The sequence below is a fragment of the Pan paniscus genome, chromosome 9 (genome assembly GCF_029289425.2).
Source record: "Pan paniscus chromosome 9, NHGRI_mPanPan1-v2.0_pri, whole genome shotgun sequence".
NCBI lineage: Eukaryota > Metazoa > Chordata > Mammalia > Primates > Hominidae > Pan > Pan paniscus.
The window spans coordinates 6,345,651-6,367,184 of NC_073258.2; the positions used below are offsets into that span (position 1 = coordinate 6,345,651).

General features: G+C 43.1%; 2 protein-coding genes across 9 annotated transcripts in view; both read left to right on the forward strand.

Moving 5' to 3' along the window:
• STIM1 (stromal interaction molecule 1) overlaps positions 1 to 2,885 on the forward strand; it is a 231,916-nt gene extending 229,031 nt beyond the window's left edge. For all 7 annotated transcript variants that reach the window (XM_055094017.2, XM_063608068.1, XM_034932011.3 and 4 more), the window contains one exon: positions 954 to 2,885. In XM_055094017.2, the coding sequence (XP_054949992.1) occupies positions 954 to 1,470 (517 nt within the window). In that variant the 3' untranslated portion in view covers positions 1,471 to 2,885. The remainder of the gene's footprint in view (positions 1 to 953) is intronic.
• Positions 2,886 to 3,032: 147 nt separating this feature from the next.
• RRM1 (ribonucleotide reductase catalytic subunit M1) overlaps positions 3,033 to 21,534 on the forward strand; it is a 44,124-nt gene continuing 25,622 nt past the window's right edge. The window contains exons 1-6 of one of the 2 annotated variants that reach the window (XM_003804616.5): positions 3,033 to 4,715; positions 11,673 to 11,761; positions 15,711 to 15,888; positions 17,102 to 17,202; positions 19,311 to 19,370; positions 21,271 to 21,310. In XM_003804616.5, the coding sequence (XP_003804664.1) occupies positions 4,697 to 4,715; positions 11,673 to 11,761; positions 15,711 to 15,888; positions 17,102 to 17,202; positions 19,311 to 19,370; positions 21,271 to 21,310 (487 nt within the window). In that variant the 5' untranslated portion in view covers positions 3,033 to 4,696. Of the gene's footprint in view, positions 4,716 to 11,353; positions 11,375 to 11,672; positions 11,762 to 15,710; positions 15,889 to 17,101; positions 17,203 to 19,310; positions 19,371 to 21,270; positions 21,311 to 21,534 lie in introns of those variants that run through there. The other variant, XM_034932021.3, reaches the window with a different exon arrangement.

Sequence of the window (21,534 nt, forward strand, 5' to 3'; positions counted from 1 at the left end):
CCAGACCTCTTCTGAACCATTGCTCTTTAAAGGCCAACATCCTGTCTTTCTATGCCTCCCTACATTCTCCGTCAGCAGAGTTCTGAAAGAGACCCCACCCTTCCTGCCGCACCACAGACTTTGGTTTGAACTCTGCAATACCTATCTATGACCTCCTTTGAATCCTATGAGATGGTTAGAAGAGGCAGCATCCTGGCCTTCTGGGGTGGGTGAAGGATTATTTGCAAGGCTGTTCTAACCTTCTCATCTCCAGCCTGGGTCAGGTCCACTGACTGCATGTGCCCTGTTCCTTGGGGCCTGGCCCAGACTGGATAATATCCTAAGGTGTGACAGGAGTAAGTGGGGGAGGAAGGCATGGAAAATGGTGACTCGGAGCAGGCTGTAGGTTCTGTGTTAGCTTGAGTCCCAGGAAATATAGCCAGCTGTGAGAAGGCAGAGATTTTATTGAGGATGCCGCCTGTGGAATTTAAGCCTATGGTTGCACCAGTTCAGAGCCAGAGCATTCACCACTGGTGGGGCCCAGGTATTGGAAAACCATTTGCCAGACAGATGATGGTATGATGACATTTGTTTTTGTTTCTTGTCTGTTTCTTCCCTATCACTTTTCCCTTTCTTGTCTTTCTCTCTTGGCCCTTGTTTCTACCTGCTTATCCTTTTGCTTTTCTTCCTCTACAATTCTACTCTCCTTTTCCTGTCTCTTTTCCAATCTATCCTCATTCCCTCCTCCTGCCTCCTCTCTTATCCTATACTTATGGCTGCTCAACTTCTGTCTATTCCTCTTTCCTCTCTCCTTCCCACCTGCCTGTTCATCCTATTTCTCTCTCCTGCCGCTCTATCCCCATTTTCCTACCCTGTCCTTGTCTTCTCGTGTTGTCCCTCTCTCCTCTTCGCCTTTCCCCTATCACCTCATCCAATATATGTCCCTTTCTTCCTCTCTGCCCCATGTCTTGCAGGGATTTGACCCATTCCGATTCGGAGTCCTCCCTCCACATGAGTGACCGCCAGCGTGTGGCCCCCAAACCTCCTCAGATGAGCCGTGCTGCAGACGAGGCTCTCAATGCCATGACTTCCAATGGCAGCCACCGGCTGATCGAGGGGGTCCACCCAGGGTCTCTGGTGGAGAAACTGCCTGACAGCCCTGCCCTGGCCAAGAAGGCATTACTGGCGCTGAACCATGGGCTGGACAAGGCCCACAGCCTGATGGAGCTGAGCCCCTCAGCCCCACCTGGTGGCTCTCCACATTTGGATTCTTCCCGTTCTCACAGCCCCAGCTCCCCAGACCCAGACACGCCATCTCCAGTTGGGGACAGCCGAGCCCTGCAAGCCAGCCGAAACACACGCATTCCCCACCTGGCTGGCAAGAAGGCTGTGGCTGAGGAGGATAATGGCTCTATTGGCGAGGAAACAGACTCCAGCCCAGGCCGGAAGAAGTTTCCCCTCAAAATCTTTAAGAAGCCTCTTAAGAAGTAGGCAGGATGGGGTGGCGGTAAAGGGACAGCTTGTCCTTCCCTGGGTGTTCTGTCTCTCCTTCCCTCCCTTCCTTCAAGATAACTGGCCCCAAGAGTGGGGCATGGGAAGGGCTGGTCCAGGGGTCTGGGCACTGTACATACCTGCCCCCTCATCCTTGGGTCCTTCATTATTATTTATTAACTGACCACCATGGCCTGCCTGCCCTGCCTCCCTCCCAACCATGGGCTGCTGCTGTCACTCCCTCTCCACTTCAGTGCATGTCTTAGTTGCTGTTCCCTCAGCTCCCAGCTCCACCTCTGGGGTTCAGCTTCTGTCTCTGCTGTCCCAGTTTTGAGGTTTGGTTTCTTGTTTCTGTCTCTTGCTTTCAGGCTCCTCCCTCCCACCACTCCCCAACTTCCCCTAGCAGTTGCAGGGAAGATAGGACGAGTAGCTTCTGACATGTGTGCCTCAGATCTGTTCCACCCCACTCACAGTGGTTCTGTTTGCTCCAGACTGGGGCTAGGGCCTAATCTTTGGAGTTTGTTCTTTGGTATTGATGGGGGTCAGAAGGAGCCTCATCCTAGATCTCACTCAGGCCTCCAGGGATCCATGGGGGAGTGAAACCAATTCTCAGAGAACAACCCACCAGAGACTTTTAAAGAGAGGCTAGGCTTGGGGATGGGTTGGAAGAGGCCTCTGTTCATTGGAGCATGAGTGGATGCCAGAACTGTAGGTTATAAGGCAGTCACTTTTCCTCTCTACTCCCACCCACACCTGCCTCCCTCTTACCCCTGCTCCCCCACACTGCAGGAGGGTTTGTCTCTAAGAGGTGCTGCCCCAAAGCTCCCCAAGCATCAATACTCCTAGGGCTCAGGACAAGTGGCTCCCCTGGACAGGAGAGCCACAGGCCACAGCCATGATACAGGGCTCTTATGGAGCCCTGGAGTTGTTGGGCAAGGATGCTGTCATTTTTTGAACCAAAAGACAAACAGGTTAAAAGGAAAAAAAGTAATCTGAATTTCCCAAGTGCCTACGCTGCATATTCCCCTTGTTAGATCCCATTTTCATGTTACTTTGTAGCCTTGGCCAGAGGCTCAAAAAGTACACAACCAGTTTGGGGAAGGGGTGGCTAAGGAAGATGGTATAGGTGAAGGCGGCTGTGTGACCACTTTCCCCCACCCTTCCCACCCTCTAGACAACTCTCTCCCTTACCTGTTTTTGCTATGGCTGTAAAGGTATTTTTCCTCTGCCCCACTCCCTGCCATACCTTTATCCTGGGATCCTATTTTGGGCCTGGGGTGGGTACACCTGGGGCTGGTCTTAGGAGGGTGCCAGGCTGCAGACTGTCTTGTACTCCCTGGACACCCTCAAATGGGGTTTTCTGTGTTATTTCATAAAACTCTTTGAAGTCCAATAAAGCATGTAGGAGATTTTAACCGCTGCTGGCTTTGACTCTCATTGTGTTCTCTGTGCTGTGGCATGATGGGATAAAGAGACAATCTTTCCTTTGCCCAGGGAAAATGAAACTTGAATGCACATACCCAGAAGCTCTGTGGGCAGTGTTACCAGATAAATGCAGGATGACCAGTTAAATGTGAATTTCAGATAAACAGTTTTTAAAGTATAATTTTATCTCATGCAGTATCTGGGACACATTTTTATTTGCTAAATTGGGAAACCCTATGTCTGGGTAAACTTGACCCTATCTATCCTTTAACTTCACTTACGACTTTTAAAAAACACATCTATTTAATTTTTCTTTCTTTTTTTTTTTGTTTTTTTGAGACGGCGTCTCACTCTCTTGCCTAGGCTAGGGTGCAATGGCGCGATCTTGGCTCACTGCAACCTCTGCCTCCAGGGTTCAAGCGATTCTTCTGCCTCAGCCTCCTGAGTAGCTGGGATTACAGGCACGTGCCACCATGCCTGGCTACTTTTTGTATTTTTAGCAGGGGGGGGGGTTTCACCACGTTGGTTAGGCTGGTCTCGAACTCCTGACCTCGTGATCTGCCCGCCTTGGCCTCCCATAGTGCTGGGATTACAGGAGTGAAGCACCGCACTGGCCTAATTTTTCTATTTTTTGTAGAAATGGGGTCTCACTATGTTGCCCAGGCTTATCCCAACACCTGGCCTCACATGATGCTCCCGCCTTAGCCTCCCAAAATGCTGCAATTACAGGCTCACTTATGACTTTCCATGATTTTTGAAATTACTTCACAGGGAGCCTGGGCAGCTTCTGGAGGGCAGTGAGAAACCAACGAAAAGGCTTTAGGGAAAAGATGCCACAGATGAAATTTCATAAAGATCGCTTTGGGTAGCCCAAATCAGAAGCTTCTACACCAGCCTTACATATTAGGGTTCTCATCTATTCTTATTCTCCACTTTAAGTCACCAAGTCCATCCTACCTCCACAAGGCAAATACCCTGTCTCTGCCACCATCCACTGAAGAACCCTAAAAGCAAATGGGTACTGACCCTGCCCTGCTTAAAATTCTCTCAGGGCTCTGATTTGCGTCAGGATAAAATCCAAACGCCATTGGCCTTGCGCGGTTTTCTTCCAGTTCCAGAGTGTCAGTCCTCTGGCCGATCTAAAAGCCCTGGGGCTCCAAGCTGCCCACGGCTGTGGAGCCTGGGCTGGAGCCCACAGCGGACGGCAGTGTTAGGATTCTTATAATAAATGTCAGAGCAAGAAAAACGTTCCAGCCGGTTAGGTTTTGTTATTTCAAAAATAAATTAACCGCCTTTCCTCCGGCGGAGACGCGCAGGCGAGAGGGCGGCGCCTGACCCAGCGGGCTGTAGGTGCTACGCCAGGGCCCCAAGGGTCCCGAACTCGGCTTGCCCACACAAAACATGGCAGCAGGAGAGCAGCATTTCCGCCGGGCGTGTCCATATCCAATGGGGCCCATGGGAGAGGCGTAGTCTTCTGGGTCTTGCCCAGACTCAACATGGCGGCTACACGTCGCCTGTCTTAGTCTGTGAAGCCTACCCCGGGCGTGCGCCGCAGCGTCGAGTAACGTCATTCGAACCCCGTCGCGCCCCTTTGTGCGTCACGGGTGGCGGGCGCGGGAAGGGGATTTGGATTGTTGCGCCTCTGCTCTGAAGAAAGTGCTGTCTGGCTCCAACTCCAGTTCTTGCCCCTGAGCCGCGCCGGGAACCTAACCCTTCCCACTCTGTCACCTTCTCGATCCCGCCGGCGCTTTAGAGCCGCAGTCCAGTCTTGGATCCTTCAGAGCCTCAGCCACTAGCTGCGATGCATGTGATCAAGCGAGGTGAGGGGGGGACGAGGTGGGCGAGAAGGAAGGTGAGGGGATGCGGGCTGCCGCCGCCGGAGCTGATGCCCAGCCCGCCCGCCCGCCTTCGCTGCTTCCCGCCTTTCCCGCCTTTCCCGCCGCGGCCTTCCGCCCTGTCAGCCCGCTCGGCCTTCTGTCTTCAGTCAGCCTGCCCCGAACCTCCTTCGGGCCTTCAGGCTGCGCCCCCTCGGCTTTGTCATCCTGCCGCCTTTCAAAAGGATAACACGTACCCTGTATCGAGTAGCGACTGCGTACGCCGAGCACTTTCCAGGCACTGTTTTATTCCTCCCTGCAAGCCTCTGAGAGAGAGATGATTAGCTTATTACAGATGAGGAAACTGACGCTCAGAGCGAGGTTTCGCCGACTGACCCAAAGTCACCCATAGGTGACAATACAGTTTGATTTGAAAACCGTGGGGTTGGTGAGCTGTCGTAGGCACAGGGTCGGGGGGCAGCTAGGAAAGAAGGAGGGGGCCTCTTTACCCTACGTAGGCACTTGTCAGTTTACTGATCTCTTTTGTGGGGTGAGGATAGGAGTGTGGGGTGGGAAAAACAGATCCCAGACAGACAGCACCCTCGAGTTCCTTTCCCTTCATGGGAAGAGATACTGAATCAGAGAAGGGTGGCTGAGACATCTTCTGACAAGATGGGGCCTGGGAAGAGTCAGGAACTTGTATTCTTTCTCAACAGTTCTTTTTCATTAGACTTGCCAAGTCCCCGCTTTGTGCCCAGCCCTTTGCTTGGCTTTGTGAGATTGTAGGAGGAGACAGTCCCTGCCTTGGGAATAGGCTTCATCGGGTTGGAAAAACAAGAGCGACAGACTTGTAACAACCACATGAGATATGTATGAACAAGTTTTGAGTTGAACCTACTTACCTTTGTTAAAGCAATACAATTACTTCAAAATTGTAGGCACTTAGTAAATACTGGTTAATCGACTGGTTGTTTCTATTTTGTCCTCTAGGCTGTGAACATTTCAAAGATGGAGACTTGTTTGAGACAGTCTTGCTCTGTCACCCAGGATGGAGTGCAGTGGTGTAATCATAGCTTACTGTAACCTTGAAGTCCTGGGCTCAAGCGATGCTCTTGCCTCAGCCTCTCAAGTAGCTAGGACTATAGGCATGCACCACCATGAGTGGCTAATTTTTAAAAATTTCTGGTAGTAAAGGAGTCTTGCTGTGTTTCCCAGTCTGGCCTTGAATTCCTGGCCTCAAGCCATCCTCCCTTCCCTGGCTTCCCAAAGTGCTGGGAATACAAGCAAGATGGAGACTTTTCTGTTCACGTTTGGCACAGGACCTGACATGAACAGATTCTTAAAGAATGAATGAAAATAATTGTATCAAAATGTAGGACACGATGAATGCTGTGAATAAGCAGGTAGTTGATTTGGTTTAACTACAGCCAATGTCCAGATTGGTTTAACTATAGACAAGAGTTGGAAAGGTGGACAGTAGTGGCCCTTCTTGTTTTCGGTATCTTGAGAACATCATTCTGTGGATTTTCCTAGCTCACATTTTAGCTGACCAAAGAGCAAAATAACATAGTGCACTTTTATTGATCCATTCATAAGAGTGAGAGCTGAGCATCTATTTTTGTATTTTTATTTTTTTACATTATTATTTATTTGTATTTTTTTAGAGAAGGAGTCTTGCTATGTTGCCCAGGCTGGTCTTGAACTCCTGGGCTCAAGCAGTCTTCCCACTTCAGCCTCCCAAACTGCCTGGATTACAGTGCTGGGAGCCACCGCACCTGGCTTGAGCATCTATTTTTTAAATCTTTAGATATGGGAGAGATGTTTAGGATGGTCTATGATAAGTCAGTAACAAAGATGAATTGAAAATGTATGGACTTAGATGACCAGAATGGGTAAAATTCAACCCTGTGTTGAATTTTGAACCTTTAGAGTCTACTTCTAAATACTTTTGTTTAAAAAGTGCTACCTTGGCCTGGCGTGGCTGGGCATGGTGGCTTACGCCTGTAATCCCAGCACTTTGGGAGGCTGAGGCGGGTGGATCATTTGAGGTGTGGAGTTTGAGACCAGCCGTACCAACATGGTGGAACCCCGTCTCTACTAAAAACACAAAAGTTAGCCGGACGATAGTGGTTTGCGCCTGTAACCCCAGCTACTCAGGAGGCTGAGGCAGGAGAATCGCTTGAGCGTGGGAAGCAGAGGTTGCTGAAATCGTGCCATTGCACTCCAGTCTAGGCGACAGAGTGACACTGTCTCAAAAAAAAAAAAAAAAAAAAAACCACAAAGTGCTAGCTATAACTAGCTCTAAAAAGCAGAGCTTATTTTGTTTCTCATTCCTTCATAGAGCACAATTTGATCCAGATGGTTCATGCTGTAGATTCTGCCATTGTAGCATTCAGCAAGACTTAATATACAACATGTACTTAGATTTGTTTCTTTTTTTTTTAATATTTCTATGTTTCTATATTATAATGTTTTTTAATATGCATAGGGTTTTTGGTTTTCTGGACTTTTTTTGTACCCCCTTATTTTTGGCATGTCAGTGGAATAGCAGACTAACTCCTACAGTTTTTGTTAATTTTTTTTGAGATGGGGTCTTGCTCTGTCATCCAGGCTGGAGTGCAGTGGTGTGATCTCAGCTCACTGCAGTGCCTGCCTCCTGGGTTCAAGAGATTCTCCTGCCTCAGCCTCCTCAGTAGCTGGGACTACAGATGTGCGCCACCACGCCCGGCTAGTTTTTGTTATTTTTAATAACAAGGGCAACTGGAAGTTGACTTTGAAGTACCTACTGAATGTGCTAATGTCTTGCTAAACACTGTGAGGGCAGTAATGGAGAAGGCAGCTCTGTCTTCAAAGAACTTAAAATTGTTAGGGATTTAGGAACAATCCATATGAAAATTATTAGATAGAAGAGAATAGTAGATGAGTTTTTTTCATCTGCTATCTTGAGCTATTTTTCCTAATGGGAGAGTATCATTCCTCAAGGAGATTATGGTTAAAAAAATAAACATTGAGAACCATTGCAGTAAATGACAAAGTAGCTAACTGAGTTGTAAACTGTTTTGGAATTTAGTGTAGTATTTTCAAAACTTTGGATTGTTACTCACAGTAAAAAAAAAACATTTTACAGACATGTGTATATATGTGGATACACATAAAATGATACAAAAGTTTACGAAATAATGTCTTTGAAAGCATCCATTTGCATTCTAATCTTTCTTTTATTCCAGATTCTTTTCCTATCCCTCCCTCCCTCCCTCCCTTCCTCCCTTTCTTCCTCCCTCCCTTCCTTCCCTCCCTCCTTGCTTCCTTCCTTCCTTTCTCCCTCCCTCCTTTCCTGCCCTCCTCCCTCCCTCCCCTTCCCCTCCCTCCGTCCCTTCCTCATTCCTTCCTTCCTTCCTTCCTTCCTTCCTTCCTATTCCATTCACAGCCTGCTATATTATTTTACAACTCTGTGTGGATACTGTGCTGTGCACCGGGATTGCAGTGATGAGTAGGCAGACATGGTTCCAGCTTCCAAAGATCCTACAATCAATTGAGAAAGATAGACAAATAAAGAAGTAATATGATAAAATATGATAAATACTCTGATAGGTAAAGTATAGGCAGTAGAGGCCATTCATTCAGTTATTCATAAAGCATTTATTCAGCACCTCTTTGTGCTAGGAACCGTTGTAGGCATTAGAGATTCTGCAGTGAACAAAGCTAAATTACATTTCTCATTGAGTTGACATCTTGGTGTGGGTGGGAGTGGTAAGTGTATATAAGAAATAAGAAGTAAACATAATAATCAGTTAATTTCAGATACCGATTAATGAGATGATAGTAAAACAGGATCATGTGATAAAGATGAATGAGAAAATAACCTTGGATTGGGTAGCCAGGAAAGGCTTCTCTGAGAAGCCAACATTTGAGCTGAACCCTAAGTAGTATTAAGAGCTAGTAATGTGAGATCTGCGGCCTGAACATTCTTGGCAGAGGGAATTAGAAAGTTTGTATCTTGTGGAAAAGGCACGCATCCTTGGTCTTACAGGATTAGGAAGTCTTCCTGAAGAGAGAAGAATGAAAGACAGTTTATAGCCGAGAGGAAATCACACTAGTATGCTAGAGGATTTTTTAATTTTATTTTTTATTTTTTGAGACGGAGTCTTGCTCTGTTGCCCAGGCTGGAGTGCAGTGGTGTGATCTTGGCTTACTGCAACCTCTGCTTCCCGGGTTCAGGCAATTCTGCCTCAGCCTCCCGAGTAGCTGGGATTACAGCATACCCAGCTAATTTTTTTTTTTTGTATTTTTAGTAGAGATGGAGTTTCACCATATTGGCTAGACTGGTCTCGAACTCCTGACCTCAGGTGATCCACCTGCTTTGGCCTCCTAAAGTGCTAGGAATACAGGCTGAGCCACCATGCCCTGCTGGCTAGAGGATTTTAAAAGAGGAAGAAGTCAGTGTGAGTTAAAAGTGGTTGAGGCAGGTTTTATGGAGGTGTGAGATTTGGAGGGTGAGTAGGAGTTAGATGTATGGAAAGGTGGAAGAGGAACCTTTAGGCAGAGTAAGGTATAAGCAATGATGTGGATATGGGAATGGGAAGCCCTCTTGGGACTTATATTTCACAGGGAACAGTTGGAGAGACCTGGGGCCAAACTAAGAAAGGCTTTGCTTGAGAGAAGAGGATAATGTAGGCAGTGAGAAGCAGGGATTGGTGATGTGATAAAATCAACATCTGGCTTGAAAAACTAACCAAGTGGAATGACAGAATAGAGAACTGTGTGTCATTGGACCTTTAGATCTTTAGTCTGCCTCCTATTTTCAAGTGTGAGTTAAGATTAATTACCAATGCACTTTTTTTTTTTTTGTCAGTTTCCTGATTGACTTCAGAACTTCTGGCAGTTGTAGAATTTTCTTTTTGCTAAGTTGCTTTTCCCCCCAACTGCATGTATAATTGCAGAACGCTAATGTTGCTTTGTGGTTACCTGCCTGCTTAGTTATCCAATTGCTAGAGCACTGAGATTTCAGTCCCAGTGCCAGCCAGTTAATTTACCCCATTTCAGAGTTAAATGCTGCAGATGTGAGCCTGATGAGAACATTATCACTATGGTGATCAGAAAGAGAGGGGCTAAGATATCAGTGTAGAAGAAAAAGCAACTTGTTCTAGTGATAATGGGTTAATAGTGATGTCTTATTGTTCACTTATTCTTCATCAAATGTTTGAGAACTTGCCTTGTTCTAGGCACTAAATTTGAGAATACAGATGTGAATCAGAGGGCCAAATAAATGTAAACATATTTAACATGTTTCTTATTGGTTACTTCAGGTTGAGTATCCCTTATTCAAAATGCTTGGGCCCAGAAGTGTTTCAGATTTTGGATTTGTTTCAGATTTTGGAATATTCGCATTATACTTACTGGTTGGGCATCCCTAATCAGAAAATCCAAAATCTGAAATGGTCCAAGGAGCATTTTCTTTGAACATTGTGTTGGCATTGAAAAAGTTTTGGATTTTGGAGTGTTTTGGATTTTGGAATTTTGGATTAAGGATACTCAGCCTATAGTTACAATGGATTGTAGGTGCACAAAAGAGACAAAAACTAAATCAGTGTGAGACACTAACATTTATTGAGTGCCTATTGTGTATCACATACTGTGATTTTTTTTCCCCCATAGGAGCAGCTTTATTTTATAATGAGGTATAGTTGTAACTATGCCAAAGTTGTTACAACAAAAGCACTTTTTACCTTATCTAATTTTATTGTCACAGTAAACTGATGAGGCAAGTAAAATAGATATAATAATTAACCCCTTTCTACAAATGAAGATCTGTGAAATGACTGATTGTGTTTTGTGGCTTGTCTAAGGTTAAGGCTGTTTGGTGGTTGGATATATTCACTATTCCTGGTAAGAATAAATAAAGGTCGGATGAGCTACTATTTGAGGTTAAACTAAGAGTAGTAAGACTTTTTTGTGTAGAAGGACAAAGATATAATCTAAGTCCAAAATCATGAAAAATATTAGGTAAAATATATAGTATGTCAGATGGGGTAAGTGCAGTGGAGAAAAAGCACAGAAGGTGAAGGGGGATAAGAAGAGCAAGGGTCCTATTTGGGGCATTGCAATTTAAAATGGAATCATCAGGGAAAGCCACATTGAGAAGGTGATGACATTGAGCAAAAGACCTAAAGGAGATATATAGCAAGAAGGCCAAGTTGTCAAGGTACAATAGGTAGGAAGGTGGGAGAGTTGGAGGTGAAATTGGGAAGTGGGTGCACAGGACAAGTTGTATAGGATTCTGTGGATTTTTTTTTTTTTTTTTTTTTTAGATGGAGTTTCATTCTTGTTGTCCAGGCTGGAATGCAATGGCGTGATCTCAGCTCACTGCAGCCTCCGCCTCCTGGGTTCAAGCAATTCTCCTGCCTTAGCCTCCTGAATAGCTGGGATTATAGGCCCCTGCCACCATGCCCAGCTAATTTTTTATATTTTTAGTAGAGACGGGGTGTCACCGTATTGATCAGGCTGATCTCGAACTCCTGACCTCCAGTGATCCACCCCCGGCTCCCTTGGCCTCCCAAAGTGCTGGGATTACAGGTGTGAGCCACTAGGCCTGGCCCGTGGATTGTTTTAACAATTTTGACTTTTATTCTGGAGATCATAAGCCACTATTAGGAGTTTTGAAGGAGGTAATGATATGATTCTGAGTTTAACTTTTAAAGGGTAATTTTGGCTGCCATGTGGGATGGGGGAAAAATTTAGGAAATTATCTGTAAATGTCTGTCTGTACAGAATTCATACTCTTTGAAGGTGACATCAGAGAAGACAATCTCTTCATGAATCTTTTGAGGGGGCCTCAGTCTTTTCTGTGAAATAGCACTTCATGTTGGTCAATTTACATGTTAATTACATTTGATTCTTTGACATTGTAGTCTTAATAATTGCTAACATGAATTTAATAATTGCTAACATCATTTGATTCTTTAGATGGCCGCCAAGAACGAGTCATGTTTGACAAAATTACATCTCGAATCCAGAAGCTTTGTTATGGACTTAATATGGATTTTGTTGATCCTGTAAGTAAATATGGTTTTTATCTTGGGTTCCTTGTTTCATGTGTTTCTTTCCCTTTCTCTCTTATCCCTGGACCTTCATTCACCTGATATACTTTGGTATTCTGGCTATGCCCTTCAATATAAAATTTGAATTCATTGCTTAAAACATTTTTTTTTCCTTAATTTTGGTTCTGTCCTGTGAGTTCTCACTTTTCAGAGAACTATGAATGTGAGTAAAGAGGAAAATTTGATATTAACATTTAACATCAGATATTTCCTTGAGTAAATTGTTTTATTCATTAGTGGAAAAGCCTAGGCCAGGCGCGGTGGCTCACGCCTATAATCCCAGCACTTTGGGAGGCTGAGGTGGGCGGATCACCTGAGGTCAGGAGTTCAAGACCAGCCTGGCCAACATGGTGAAACCCCGTCTCTACTAAAAATGCAAAAATTAGCCGGGCCTCGTGGTGGGCGCCTGTAATCCCAGCTACTTGGGAGGCAGGAGAATCACTTGAACCTGGGAGGCAGAGGTTGCAGTGAGCCGAGATGGTGCCACTGCCCTCCAGCCTGGGCGACAGAGCGAGACTCCCTCTCAAAAAAAAAAAAAGGAAAGCCTAGAGTAAAGCTTGTTTTGGAATTGTGGTTATGTAGGTAGGGACTGGTTTAAAATTTGTTTTTTGTTATTTATGTAAAAAGATTTAAGTAATATAAAGTAGATTTCATGGACAATATTTAAGTCAAGAACAAACTATTCATAAACCAGTTGCTCTGCTTTTCTCCTTATCCTTTATAACTCCTATATTCTAGACTCTCATCATCAGTTATCTGGACTGTTTTCTGTGGTCTCTGCAGTGTCCTGGACTTCCTCTAATCTTACCCTCTTCAAACTCGTCTTCCACCTGACGTCTAAAATGATCTTCCTTAAATGAGAATCTCTAAGAACTCTTTTTTTCAAATCCACCCATATTTCCGTCTCCTTATTTAGGTATCTTATCTGTACTGCTGTAAAACCTGTGCTCATCTCATAGCTTTAATCATATAGTATGGAAATTAATTATAGATCTTTGTCCTCCCCTAGAATTGAGGATGGGCTGTGTATCTTATTCTTGTGATATCTTCAGTGCTTGACATATATCTAATTAGCCACTTGACCAAAGTAAGTTTGGTCAAGAGAAAATGATTTTATGTATCTTGAAAATATGTTTATTGTAAATTCTCTTTTATATTGAGGACTTAGGCAATAATTAGAATAGTAGAATGTGAGAGTTGGAATGAACTTAAGAGTCCATCCCATTTCATCTTTGGTTTATAGATAAGAAAGTTCCAAAGAGAGAGGGGAGTGACTTAAGTTAGTGGGAGTGTAGGGAGAAGCACCTAGGTCTCTTGACTCCTACATGTTCTATTGCCTCATGCAGTAGTACATTTTAGAGCGCAGGAGTGTTGCAGCATCCTCAAACTTCCTAGGGTAGATTCTGTTGAAAAACTGTCGGTGCACATCTGTAATCCCAGCACTTTGGGAGACTGAGGTAGGCAGATTGCTTGGGCTCAGGAGTTTGAGACCAGCCTGGGCAACGTGGTGAAACTGCCCAGGTGCAGTGGCTCAATCTTGGCCCACTGCAGCCTCCACCCCTGGGGATCAAATGATTCTTGTGCCTCAGCCTCCCTCAGCTGGGATTACAGGCATGTGCCACCACGCTATTTTTTGTTTTTTGTTTTTTTTGTATTTTTAGTAGAGACAGGGTTTTGCTATGTTGGCCAGGCTGGTCTTGAACTCCTGACCTCAAGTTATCTGTCCGCCTTCGCCTCCCAAAGTGCTGGGATTACAGGTGTGAGCCACACCGTGCCTGCCCTCAACCCTGTTTCTACAAAAAAAAAAAAAAAAAAAAAAAAAAAAATTGGTTGGGTGTGGTGGCGCATACCAGTAGTCCCAGCTACTTGGTGGTGGGAGGATCGCTTGAGCCCTGGAGGTTGAGGTTGCTGTGAGCTGAGATTGTGCCACTGTACTCCAGCACAGGCCACAGAATGAGACCCTGTCTCAAAAAGAAAAAAAAGAAAAACTGTGTGCTGTTAGATCTGGCACAGTTAGCACACAGATGGTATTTTGTTCTGAGTTCTAATTGTTTGCCATATTGCTCTAGAAACTATTTAGAAGACTTCACTGCTCTTATACTGAACACACCTTATCTGCTGGATCTGGGAAGAAAGTGATCAGGAGCAACTTGGGCTTAGCTATATTATAATTAGAATAGATTGCAGACTGTTAAAATAGTTACACACGTATGTGTCTTTTTTTGAGGGGAGTACGCATTGTTCAGCTGGGAAACAGCTGTTTATTTTCTGTTGGATTAAGCGGTTTCTTAAAGATTCAATAAATAAACCACTCACAACTTAGAATTTGTTTTTCTTAAAAATGTAGGCTAATACCTTGTGCATTACCTGTCTTAAAAACTGGAACTTATAATGTGGCCTTGAAAACAGTGAAATGCAGTGAGGTTTAATGGGATTGGGGCCAGAAGACTTGTATAATAATATAACCTTGGGCAAGTCTCAGTAACCTGAGCCTCAGGTTCTTCATGTAAAATAGGTATAGTAATAATCATCTCACAAAGTGATTGTGAAATGTCAGAGATTATCAAAGTTGATAATTACTTATCAACTTTGGTTGAGAATCATTTGAACCTCGGGGGCGGAGTTTGCACTTTGTAATTTGTGAAGTGCTAAAGAAAGTTGTCATTAAATTATCATGATTCAGCCCCAGACCTAATTTATACTTCTGTCTCCTTTAATTGGCCTGATTAAAGTTTGATTCATTTGCTTTTCTGTACTTACCTTATGTGGAATTTGGGAAAAGTAAGTATGGAGCTGGAGCCCTGATCACTTAGGGAGAATCTGAATGAAAAATGGGGAAACCCTTATGTAGAATCAGTCTGTTGGGAGAATTTGAATGAAAAATAGGGAAATATAGAATCATCAGTATGTTTTCAGCTATTTCCCTGTGAGACTAATCGATTTAAAGGCTATACTTAGATTTTTTTTAATGACACTTTCATTTTATATGTAGTATACATTTTCTGATAGTTCTGCTGGATTATGCATTCTCATTACTAAGTTTCCCACTGCCCACCATTCTGAAAGATAAATTTTCAGAGAAGTAAGTTGTCTTGTTCTTTGTTTGAGACAGGGTCTCACTGTGTCGCCCAGGCTGGAGTGCAGTGCCATGATCATAGCTCAGTGCAGTCTTGACTTCCTCAGCACAAGCAATCCTCCCACCTCAGCTTACCCTGTAGCTGCAACCACAGTCACTTACTACCATGACTGGCTAATTTTTTTATTTTTAGTAGGGATGGGGTCTCATTATATTGCTCAGGTTTGTCCCAAACTCCTGGGCTCAAGCGAGCCTCCTACCTCGGCGTCCCAAAGTGTTGGGATTACAGGTGTGAGCCACTGTGCCCAACCTGTCGTTTTTATTGTGATGTGAATTTGATTGTTTTCTTTTTTCTTTCCTTTTTTTTTTTTTTTTTTTTTTTGAGACAGGGTCTCACTCTGCCACCCAGGCTGGAGTGCAGTGGCATAATCACAGCTCATTGCAGCCTCAGCTTCCTGAGTAGCTGGGATCACAGGTGTGTACCACCACACCCAGCTAATTTTTTTATTATCTGTGGAGATTGGGGGCGGGGCGGGGTGGTCTTCCTAGCTTGCCCAGGCTGGTCTCGAACTCCTGGACTCAAGCCATTCTCCCACATTGGCTTCCCAAAGCGCTGTGATTATGGGTGTGAGCCACAACGCCTGGCTTTTTTTTTTAATAGGGTCGTGAACTGCTAAGCTTAAGTGATCTCCTCACCTCAGCCACTGAGTAGCTGGGACTATAGGCATGTACTACCACACCTAGCCATGATGGTTTTCTTAATTACTCTTTTAAGGAAGCTATTGTTTCTTGGGAAAGCTCAAGTAATTCTTGGTTTTATTTTTGTAGGCTCAGATCACCATGAAAGTAATCCAAGGCTTGTACAGTGGGGTCACCACAGTGGAACTAGATACTTTGGCTGCTGAAACAGCTGCAACCTTGACTACTAAGCACCCTGACTATGCTATCCTGGCAGCCAGGATCGCTGTCTCTAACTTGCACAAAGAAACAAAGAAAGTGTTCAGTGGTAAGTCTGGGGTAAAAAAGTAAAAATTTAGTACTCTCAGAAAAGTAATAAGGGTACTAGAAATAAATCTTGACTGTTTAAAGAAGCAAATATGGCTAGATGGGGTGGCTTACACCTCGAATCCCAGCAATTTGGGAGGCCAAGGCAGGCAAATCGCTTGAGTCCAGGAGTTTGAGACCAGCCTGGGCAATGTGGCGAAACCCCATCTCTACGTTTTAAGAAAAATCTAAAATTATAAAATAGACCAGGTGCAGTGGCTCACGCCTGTAATCCCAGTGCTTTGGGAGGCTGAGGCAGGTGGATCGCTGAGGTCAGGAGTTTGAGACCAGCCTGGCCAACATGGCGAAACCCTTTCTCTACTAAAAATACAAAAAATTAGCTGGGCGTGGTGGTGGGGGCCTGTAATCCCAGCTACTGGGGAGGCTGAGGCAGGAGAATTGCTTGAACCCGAGGCGGAGGTTGCAGTGAGCTGAGACTGTGCCACTGCACTCCTGCCTGGGCAACAGAGTGAGACTCCGTCTCATAAATAAATAAATAAATAAATAAATAAATAGCAAATATGTAAATTAGTGGGAAAGAGCAGACTTCAATTTCGTATTTCTCCATGCTGCCTATCTGCTGCATAAAAAGGTTGATGGATCTTTGTTCTTTTTTTCATTCTCTCTTTTTAAAATTTTTTTATTTTTTTTGAGATAAAGTTTTGCTCTTATCGCCTAGGCTGGAGTGCAATGGTGTGATTTCGGCTCACTGCAACCTCCACCTCCCGGGTTCAAGTGATTCTCCTGCCTCAGCCTCCCGAGTAGTTGGGACTACAGGCGCCCATCACCACGCCTGGCTAATTTTTTGTATTTTTAGTAGAGACGGGTTTCACCGTGTTAGCCAGGATGGTCTCAATCTCCTGACCTCGTGATCCACCTGCCTCGGCCTCCCAAAGTCCTGGGATTACAGGCGTGAGCCACCGCACCCGGCCCAGGAATCTATTTTAAACTACAAGAATTTATAATCACTTTAACTCTAGAAGATTGTTTCCTTAAATGAGGCATTACATATTTCTTCAACATATATGTGTTTACTGAGCACTTTATATGCTAGGCATTGAGGTGGGTTGAGATGACAAAAAGGGTTGAGAACCACAGTTTTCAACTATTACCTAAAGATTGAATTAGCTGTTAAGTGGTCTTGATATATTTTCATTTTTTGTTGTATTTTTTAGATGTGATGGAAGACCTCTATAACTACATAAATCCACATAATGGCAAGCACTCTCCCATGGTGGCCAAGTCAACATTGGATATTGTTCTGGCCAATAAAGATGTATGTATAACACTTATCTGGTGGAAATTTTTTGAGAGTCTTTTATAATAATGCACACATTTTAGAAAATTTAAACACTACAAAAGATACAGGTAAATACTAATTCTGTTTCCTACCCTGATTCCTGATTTTCCTCTCTAGAAACAACTTTATCATTTTAAAATGTATTTTTCCAGAGCTATTTTGTATGTACGTGTGTGCATACATGTGTATGTGTGTACATACATATTTTTCTTCTCAGTGGTACTGTACTGTGCATACTGTTTTCATTGATACTTTCTTCACTTGTAAGTATATCTTGTTTGTTCTATATCAGCCTTTATGAATTTACCCATTTTTTATAACAGTTGTATAATGTTCCATTTTGTAGATATATTGTCATTGTATGTATGTGTAAGAATTCCTTTAGTGATCAATATTTGTTTTTCATCTTTTCACTGCAGTGAATATTCTTGTATGGTAGGTGTTTTGCTCATAGATGAATATATCTGTAAGATAAATCCCTTCAGTAGAATTGCTGAGCCAATGTGTATATGAATTCAAAATTTTGATAGGCATTGCCAAACTGACTCCCAAAAAGGTTGCTCAGGTAAAATTTTACAAGCTCATGCTCAGCAACTTAAAAATTATCCACTTGTGTTTGAACCTGTTTCTTAACTAGATGCCAGAGGACAGAAGGGAAAAGATGTAGCCTAGCCAGCCCTTTTACACACAGGATTTATTTACCGTGTATATCTGGACAGATTACAGACCAGTTTTAACTTTAGGTAATATAATGATTAGGCCGGGCGCGATAGCTCACACCTGTAATCCCAGCACTTTGGGAGGCTGAGGCGGGTGGATCACGGGGTCAGGAGATCCAGACCATCCTGGCTAACACGGTGAAACCCTGTCTCTACTAAAAATACAAAAAATTAGCCAGGTGTGGGAGCTGGTGCCTGTAGTCCCAGCTACTCAGGAGGCTGAGGCAAGAGAATGGCATGAACCCGGGAGGCAGAGCTTGCAGTGAGCCGAGATTGGGCCACTGCACTCCAGTCTGGGCAACAGAGTGAGACTCAGTCTCAAAAAAAAAAAAAAAAAAAAGAATGATTGATTGACTATCTCTCTAAACATGTATCTGATGTTAAAGAGACTAGGAGAAAACTGAGTTGTTTGTGTGTTGTTAATTTGTGTAATCTTGAAGACAAGTTGAAGACAAAAATACAGCAGCGGCAACAGCAAAACCTGTGTCTAAAAATATACCTATTGATAGTCAAGTATTTCAGTTCTCTCATATTCATACTCGGCCCATACCTGCCTTTGGCAACAAAGATGACCTTAAAATTTTAAGAGAAAAGGAAAGCAAGCTTTCGTATAGGTTTTTCTAGTCCTTAGATATGGATCATTATGTAGAAACACTGTCAGTATTTTGAAAACCTGGCTCCTTTTTTTTCTATCCAAAATGATTATTTGTACATTATTGCTTTTATTTTCCTCTGAATGGCTTTGTAGCCTACAAAAACTCTGTAACAATGACCAGTTATGCTATAAAATCTTACTGTTACAATAGTTCTTTGTTGGAAACTTGTTAAAGGACTATAGATTTTGAAGAGCCTCAGAATTAACATAAGCCTGCTTCCTGTCATTGTTTATTATATATACTGTTATATACAGTTTGAGGTAGGCTAGCTTTTAAAATAAATATATATATATATTAGTAAATATGTGGTACCAATACTTTTGGATTAATAGCCAATCTAAAAACATGTTTAAGGATGATAATATAGTCCCATTTATGCTCATGTTTTTTCCCTCTTTCAAAACATACTATAAACATAATAGTAAAAGTTTGGAAAATCACATTTAATCTCACAACATATATTTATGTATTATCTTCTAGTGTTTTCATATACATGTTTTTAAACCTAATTAGGATACTTAATTTATATGTATTGTTTCTTTTTTTTAGAATGTTAGATGGACTTCTATTCTACAGTAATAATGCTTAGTGTTATCTCATTGTATCCTGTGTTGATTTTAGTTCTGGAGTCAGGGCTGAGAGATAACAGATTTTGTGAAAATAAGTAATTATTTTAATTTAATTATGGGTTCTTTGTCACCCCTATCAGCGCCTGAATTCTGCTATTATCTATGACCGAGATTTCTCTTACAATTACTTCGGCTTTAAGGTAAATAATGGGTTTCAAGTATGTGGGAATTTGTACTTAAATCATGAAATAAAGGATTTTGTTTATGTTTTGGTGACAGTTATCAAGGCCATAAGTTGTTTGGAGTTGAGATGGACCTGGGGAATTAGTGGGGTTAAGGTAGCAGTGGTGGTTTGAATTAAGGCAAAGGTAGCTTATCTATTTGCAATTTTTGAATTTTCCACATATTACTTCTGGATTACCTGAGGAGTTATGCAGATAAATTACCATAAGTATTTCATAACATTCTAAGTATTTTTGCATTGATAGGCAGTATAGTATAGTGTAGTGACTGAGAACATGAATGTCTGTGTCCACCTGAATTCCAGTCTCTGCTCTATTTCTTATTAGCAAGTTATTTAATCTCTCTGTGCTTGTTTCCTCCATTTTAGAATGGGGAGAATATAAAATTTCAACAACAAATTTAATTAAAAAAAAATTTTTTTTTTTGAGTCTGTGTCTCACTGTGTTGACCAGGCTGGAGTGCAGTGGCGCGATCTTGGCTCACTGCAACCTCTGTCTCCTGAGTATAAGCAGTTCTCCTGCCTCAGCCTCCTGAGTGACTGGGACTACAGGCACACACCACCACGCCCAGCTAATGTTTGTATTTTTAGTAGAGACGGAGTTTCGCCATGTTGGCCAGTCTGGTCTTGAACTCCTGACCTCAGGTGATCCACCCACCTTGGCCTCCCAAAGTCCTGGGATTACAGGCATGAGCCACTGTGGCCAATTTAGTTTAAATTTCAATTTAAAGTGCCTATAACAGGCTGGGCGTGGTGGCTTACGCCTGTAATCCCAGCACTTTAGGAAGCCGAGGCGGGCTGATCACCCGAGGTCAGGAGTTCGAGACCAGCCTGGGCCACGTGGCGAAATGCCCTCTCTACTAAAAAATACAAAAATTAGCTGGGCATGGTGGTGCATGCCTGTAATTCCAGCTACCTGGGGGGCTGAGGCAGGAGAACTGCTTATACTCAGGAGACGGAGGTTGCAGTGAGCCAAGATCGTGGCACTGCACTCCAGCCTGGGTGACAGAGTGAGACTCTGTCTCAAAAAAAAAAAAAAAAAAAAAAAGTGCCTGTAACAGACCAGGCACTGCTCTAAACAACATATACACTCATTTAATCCCCTGAGGAATCCCTGATGTATATGTTGCTCATTTAATCCTCATGAGGAGTCTTCAGGGGATTAAATGAGTGTAGTGAGTGTATATGTTGCTTAGATCCGTGCCTAGTCTGTTACAGGCACTTTTTAAGTGTTAGCTGTTGTGAAGTTGATGATGATGATGAATACTACAACTTCTGTTAATGTGTGTAGAGCTGGCTTTTTCCAGAAATTTTCATGCAGTCTCTGCCGAAACAAAAGTGCCAGTGAGGAGGCTGAGATGGGAGGATTCCTTGAGCTTAGGAGTTTGAGACCAGCCTGGGCAACACAGGGAGACCATGTCTCTACAAAACGTTTTAAAAAGTTTTTTTTAAAAAAAGTGCCAATGATAATCCTGGCTAACATGACGAAACCCTGTCTCTACTAAAAATAGAAAAAAAAAAAATTAGCTGGGCCTGGTGGTGGACGCCTGTAGTCCCAGCTACTCGGGAGCCTGAGGCAGGAGAATGGCATGAACCCGGGAGGCAGAGCTTGCAGTAAGCCGAGATCGCGCCACTGCACTCCAGCCTGGGCGACAGAGTGAGACTTCGTCTCAAAAAAAAAAAAAGTGCCAATGATAATGTTCCAGATGAAGCTAGGAAGAGTAAATGTGCTATTCTTTTCATTTGAAATTTTATAGAAACGGCGAAGATTTAAAGAGATTGCCTTATTGTGGATGATATATCCACTGTGTCTTTAAAAACGGTGCTCTGAAAATTTTTTGTTTTTTCTCTCTTTCTAGACGCTAGAGCGGTCTTATTTGTTGAAGATCAATGGAAAAGGTGAGAAGTGAACATGTTTGTCTGTTACATTTTCTACTCATTATATTGAATGTATAGCTTTGAGCTATAAGTCTTAATATTACTGCTTAGACTCTAGATAACATTTTGGACTTTAGGTTTGGTTTGTGGATAATTGTCCTGTTTATTAGTATAAAGTTTTTCTAGTTTCCTTTTGGTGTCCTTTTCTGAAATTCAAATACGTATCTCACCCTACTTTTTCTGAC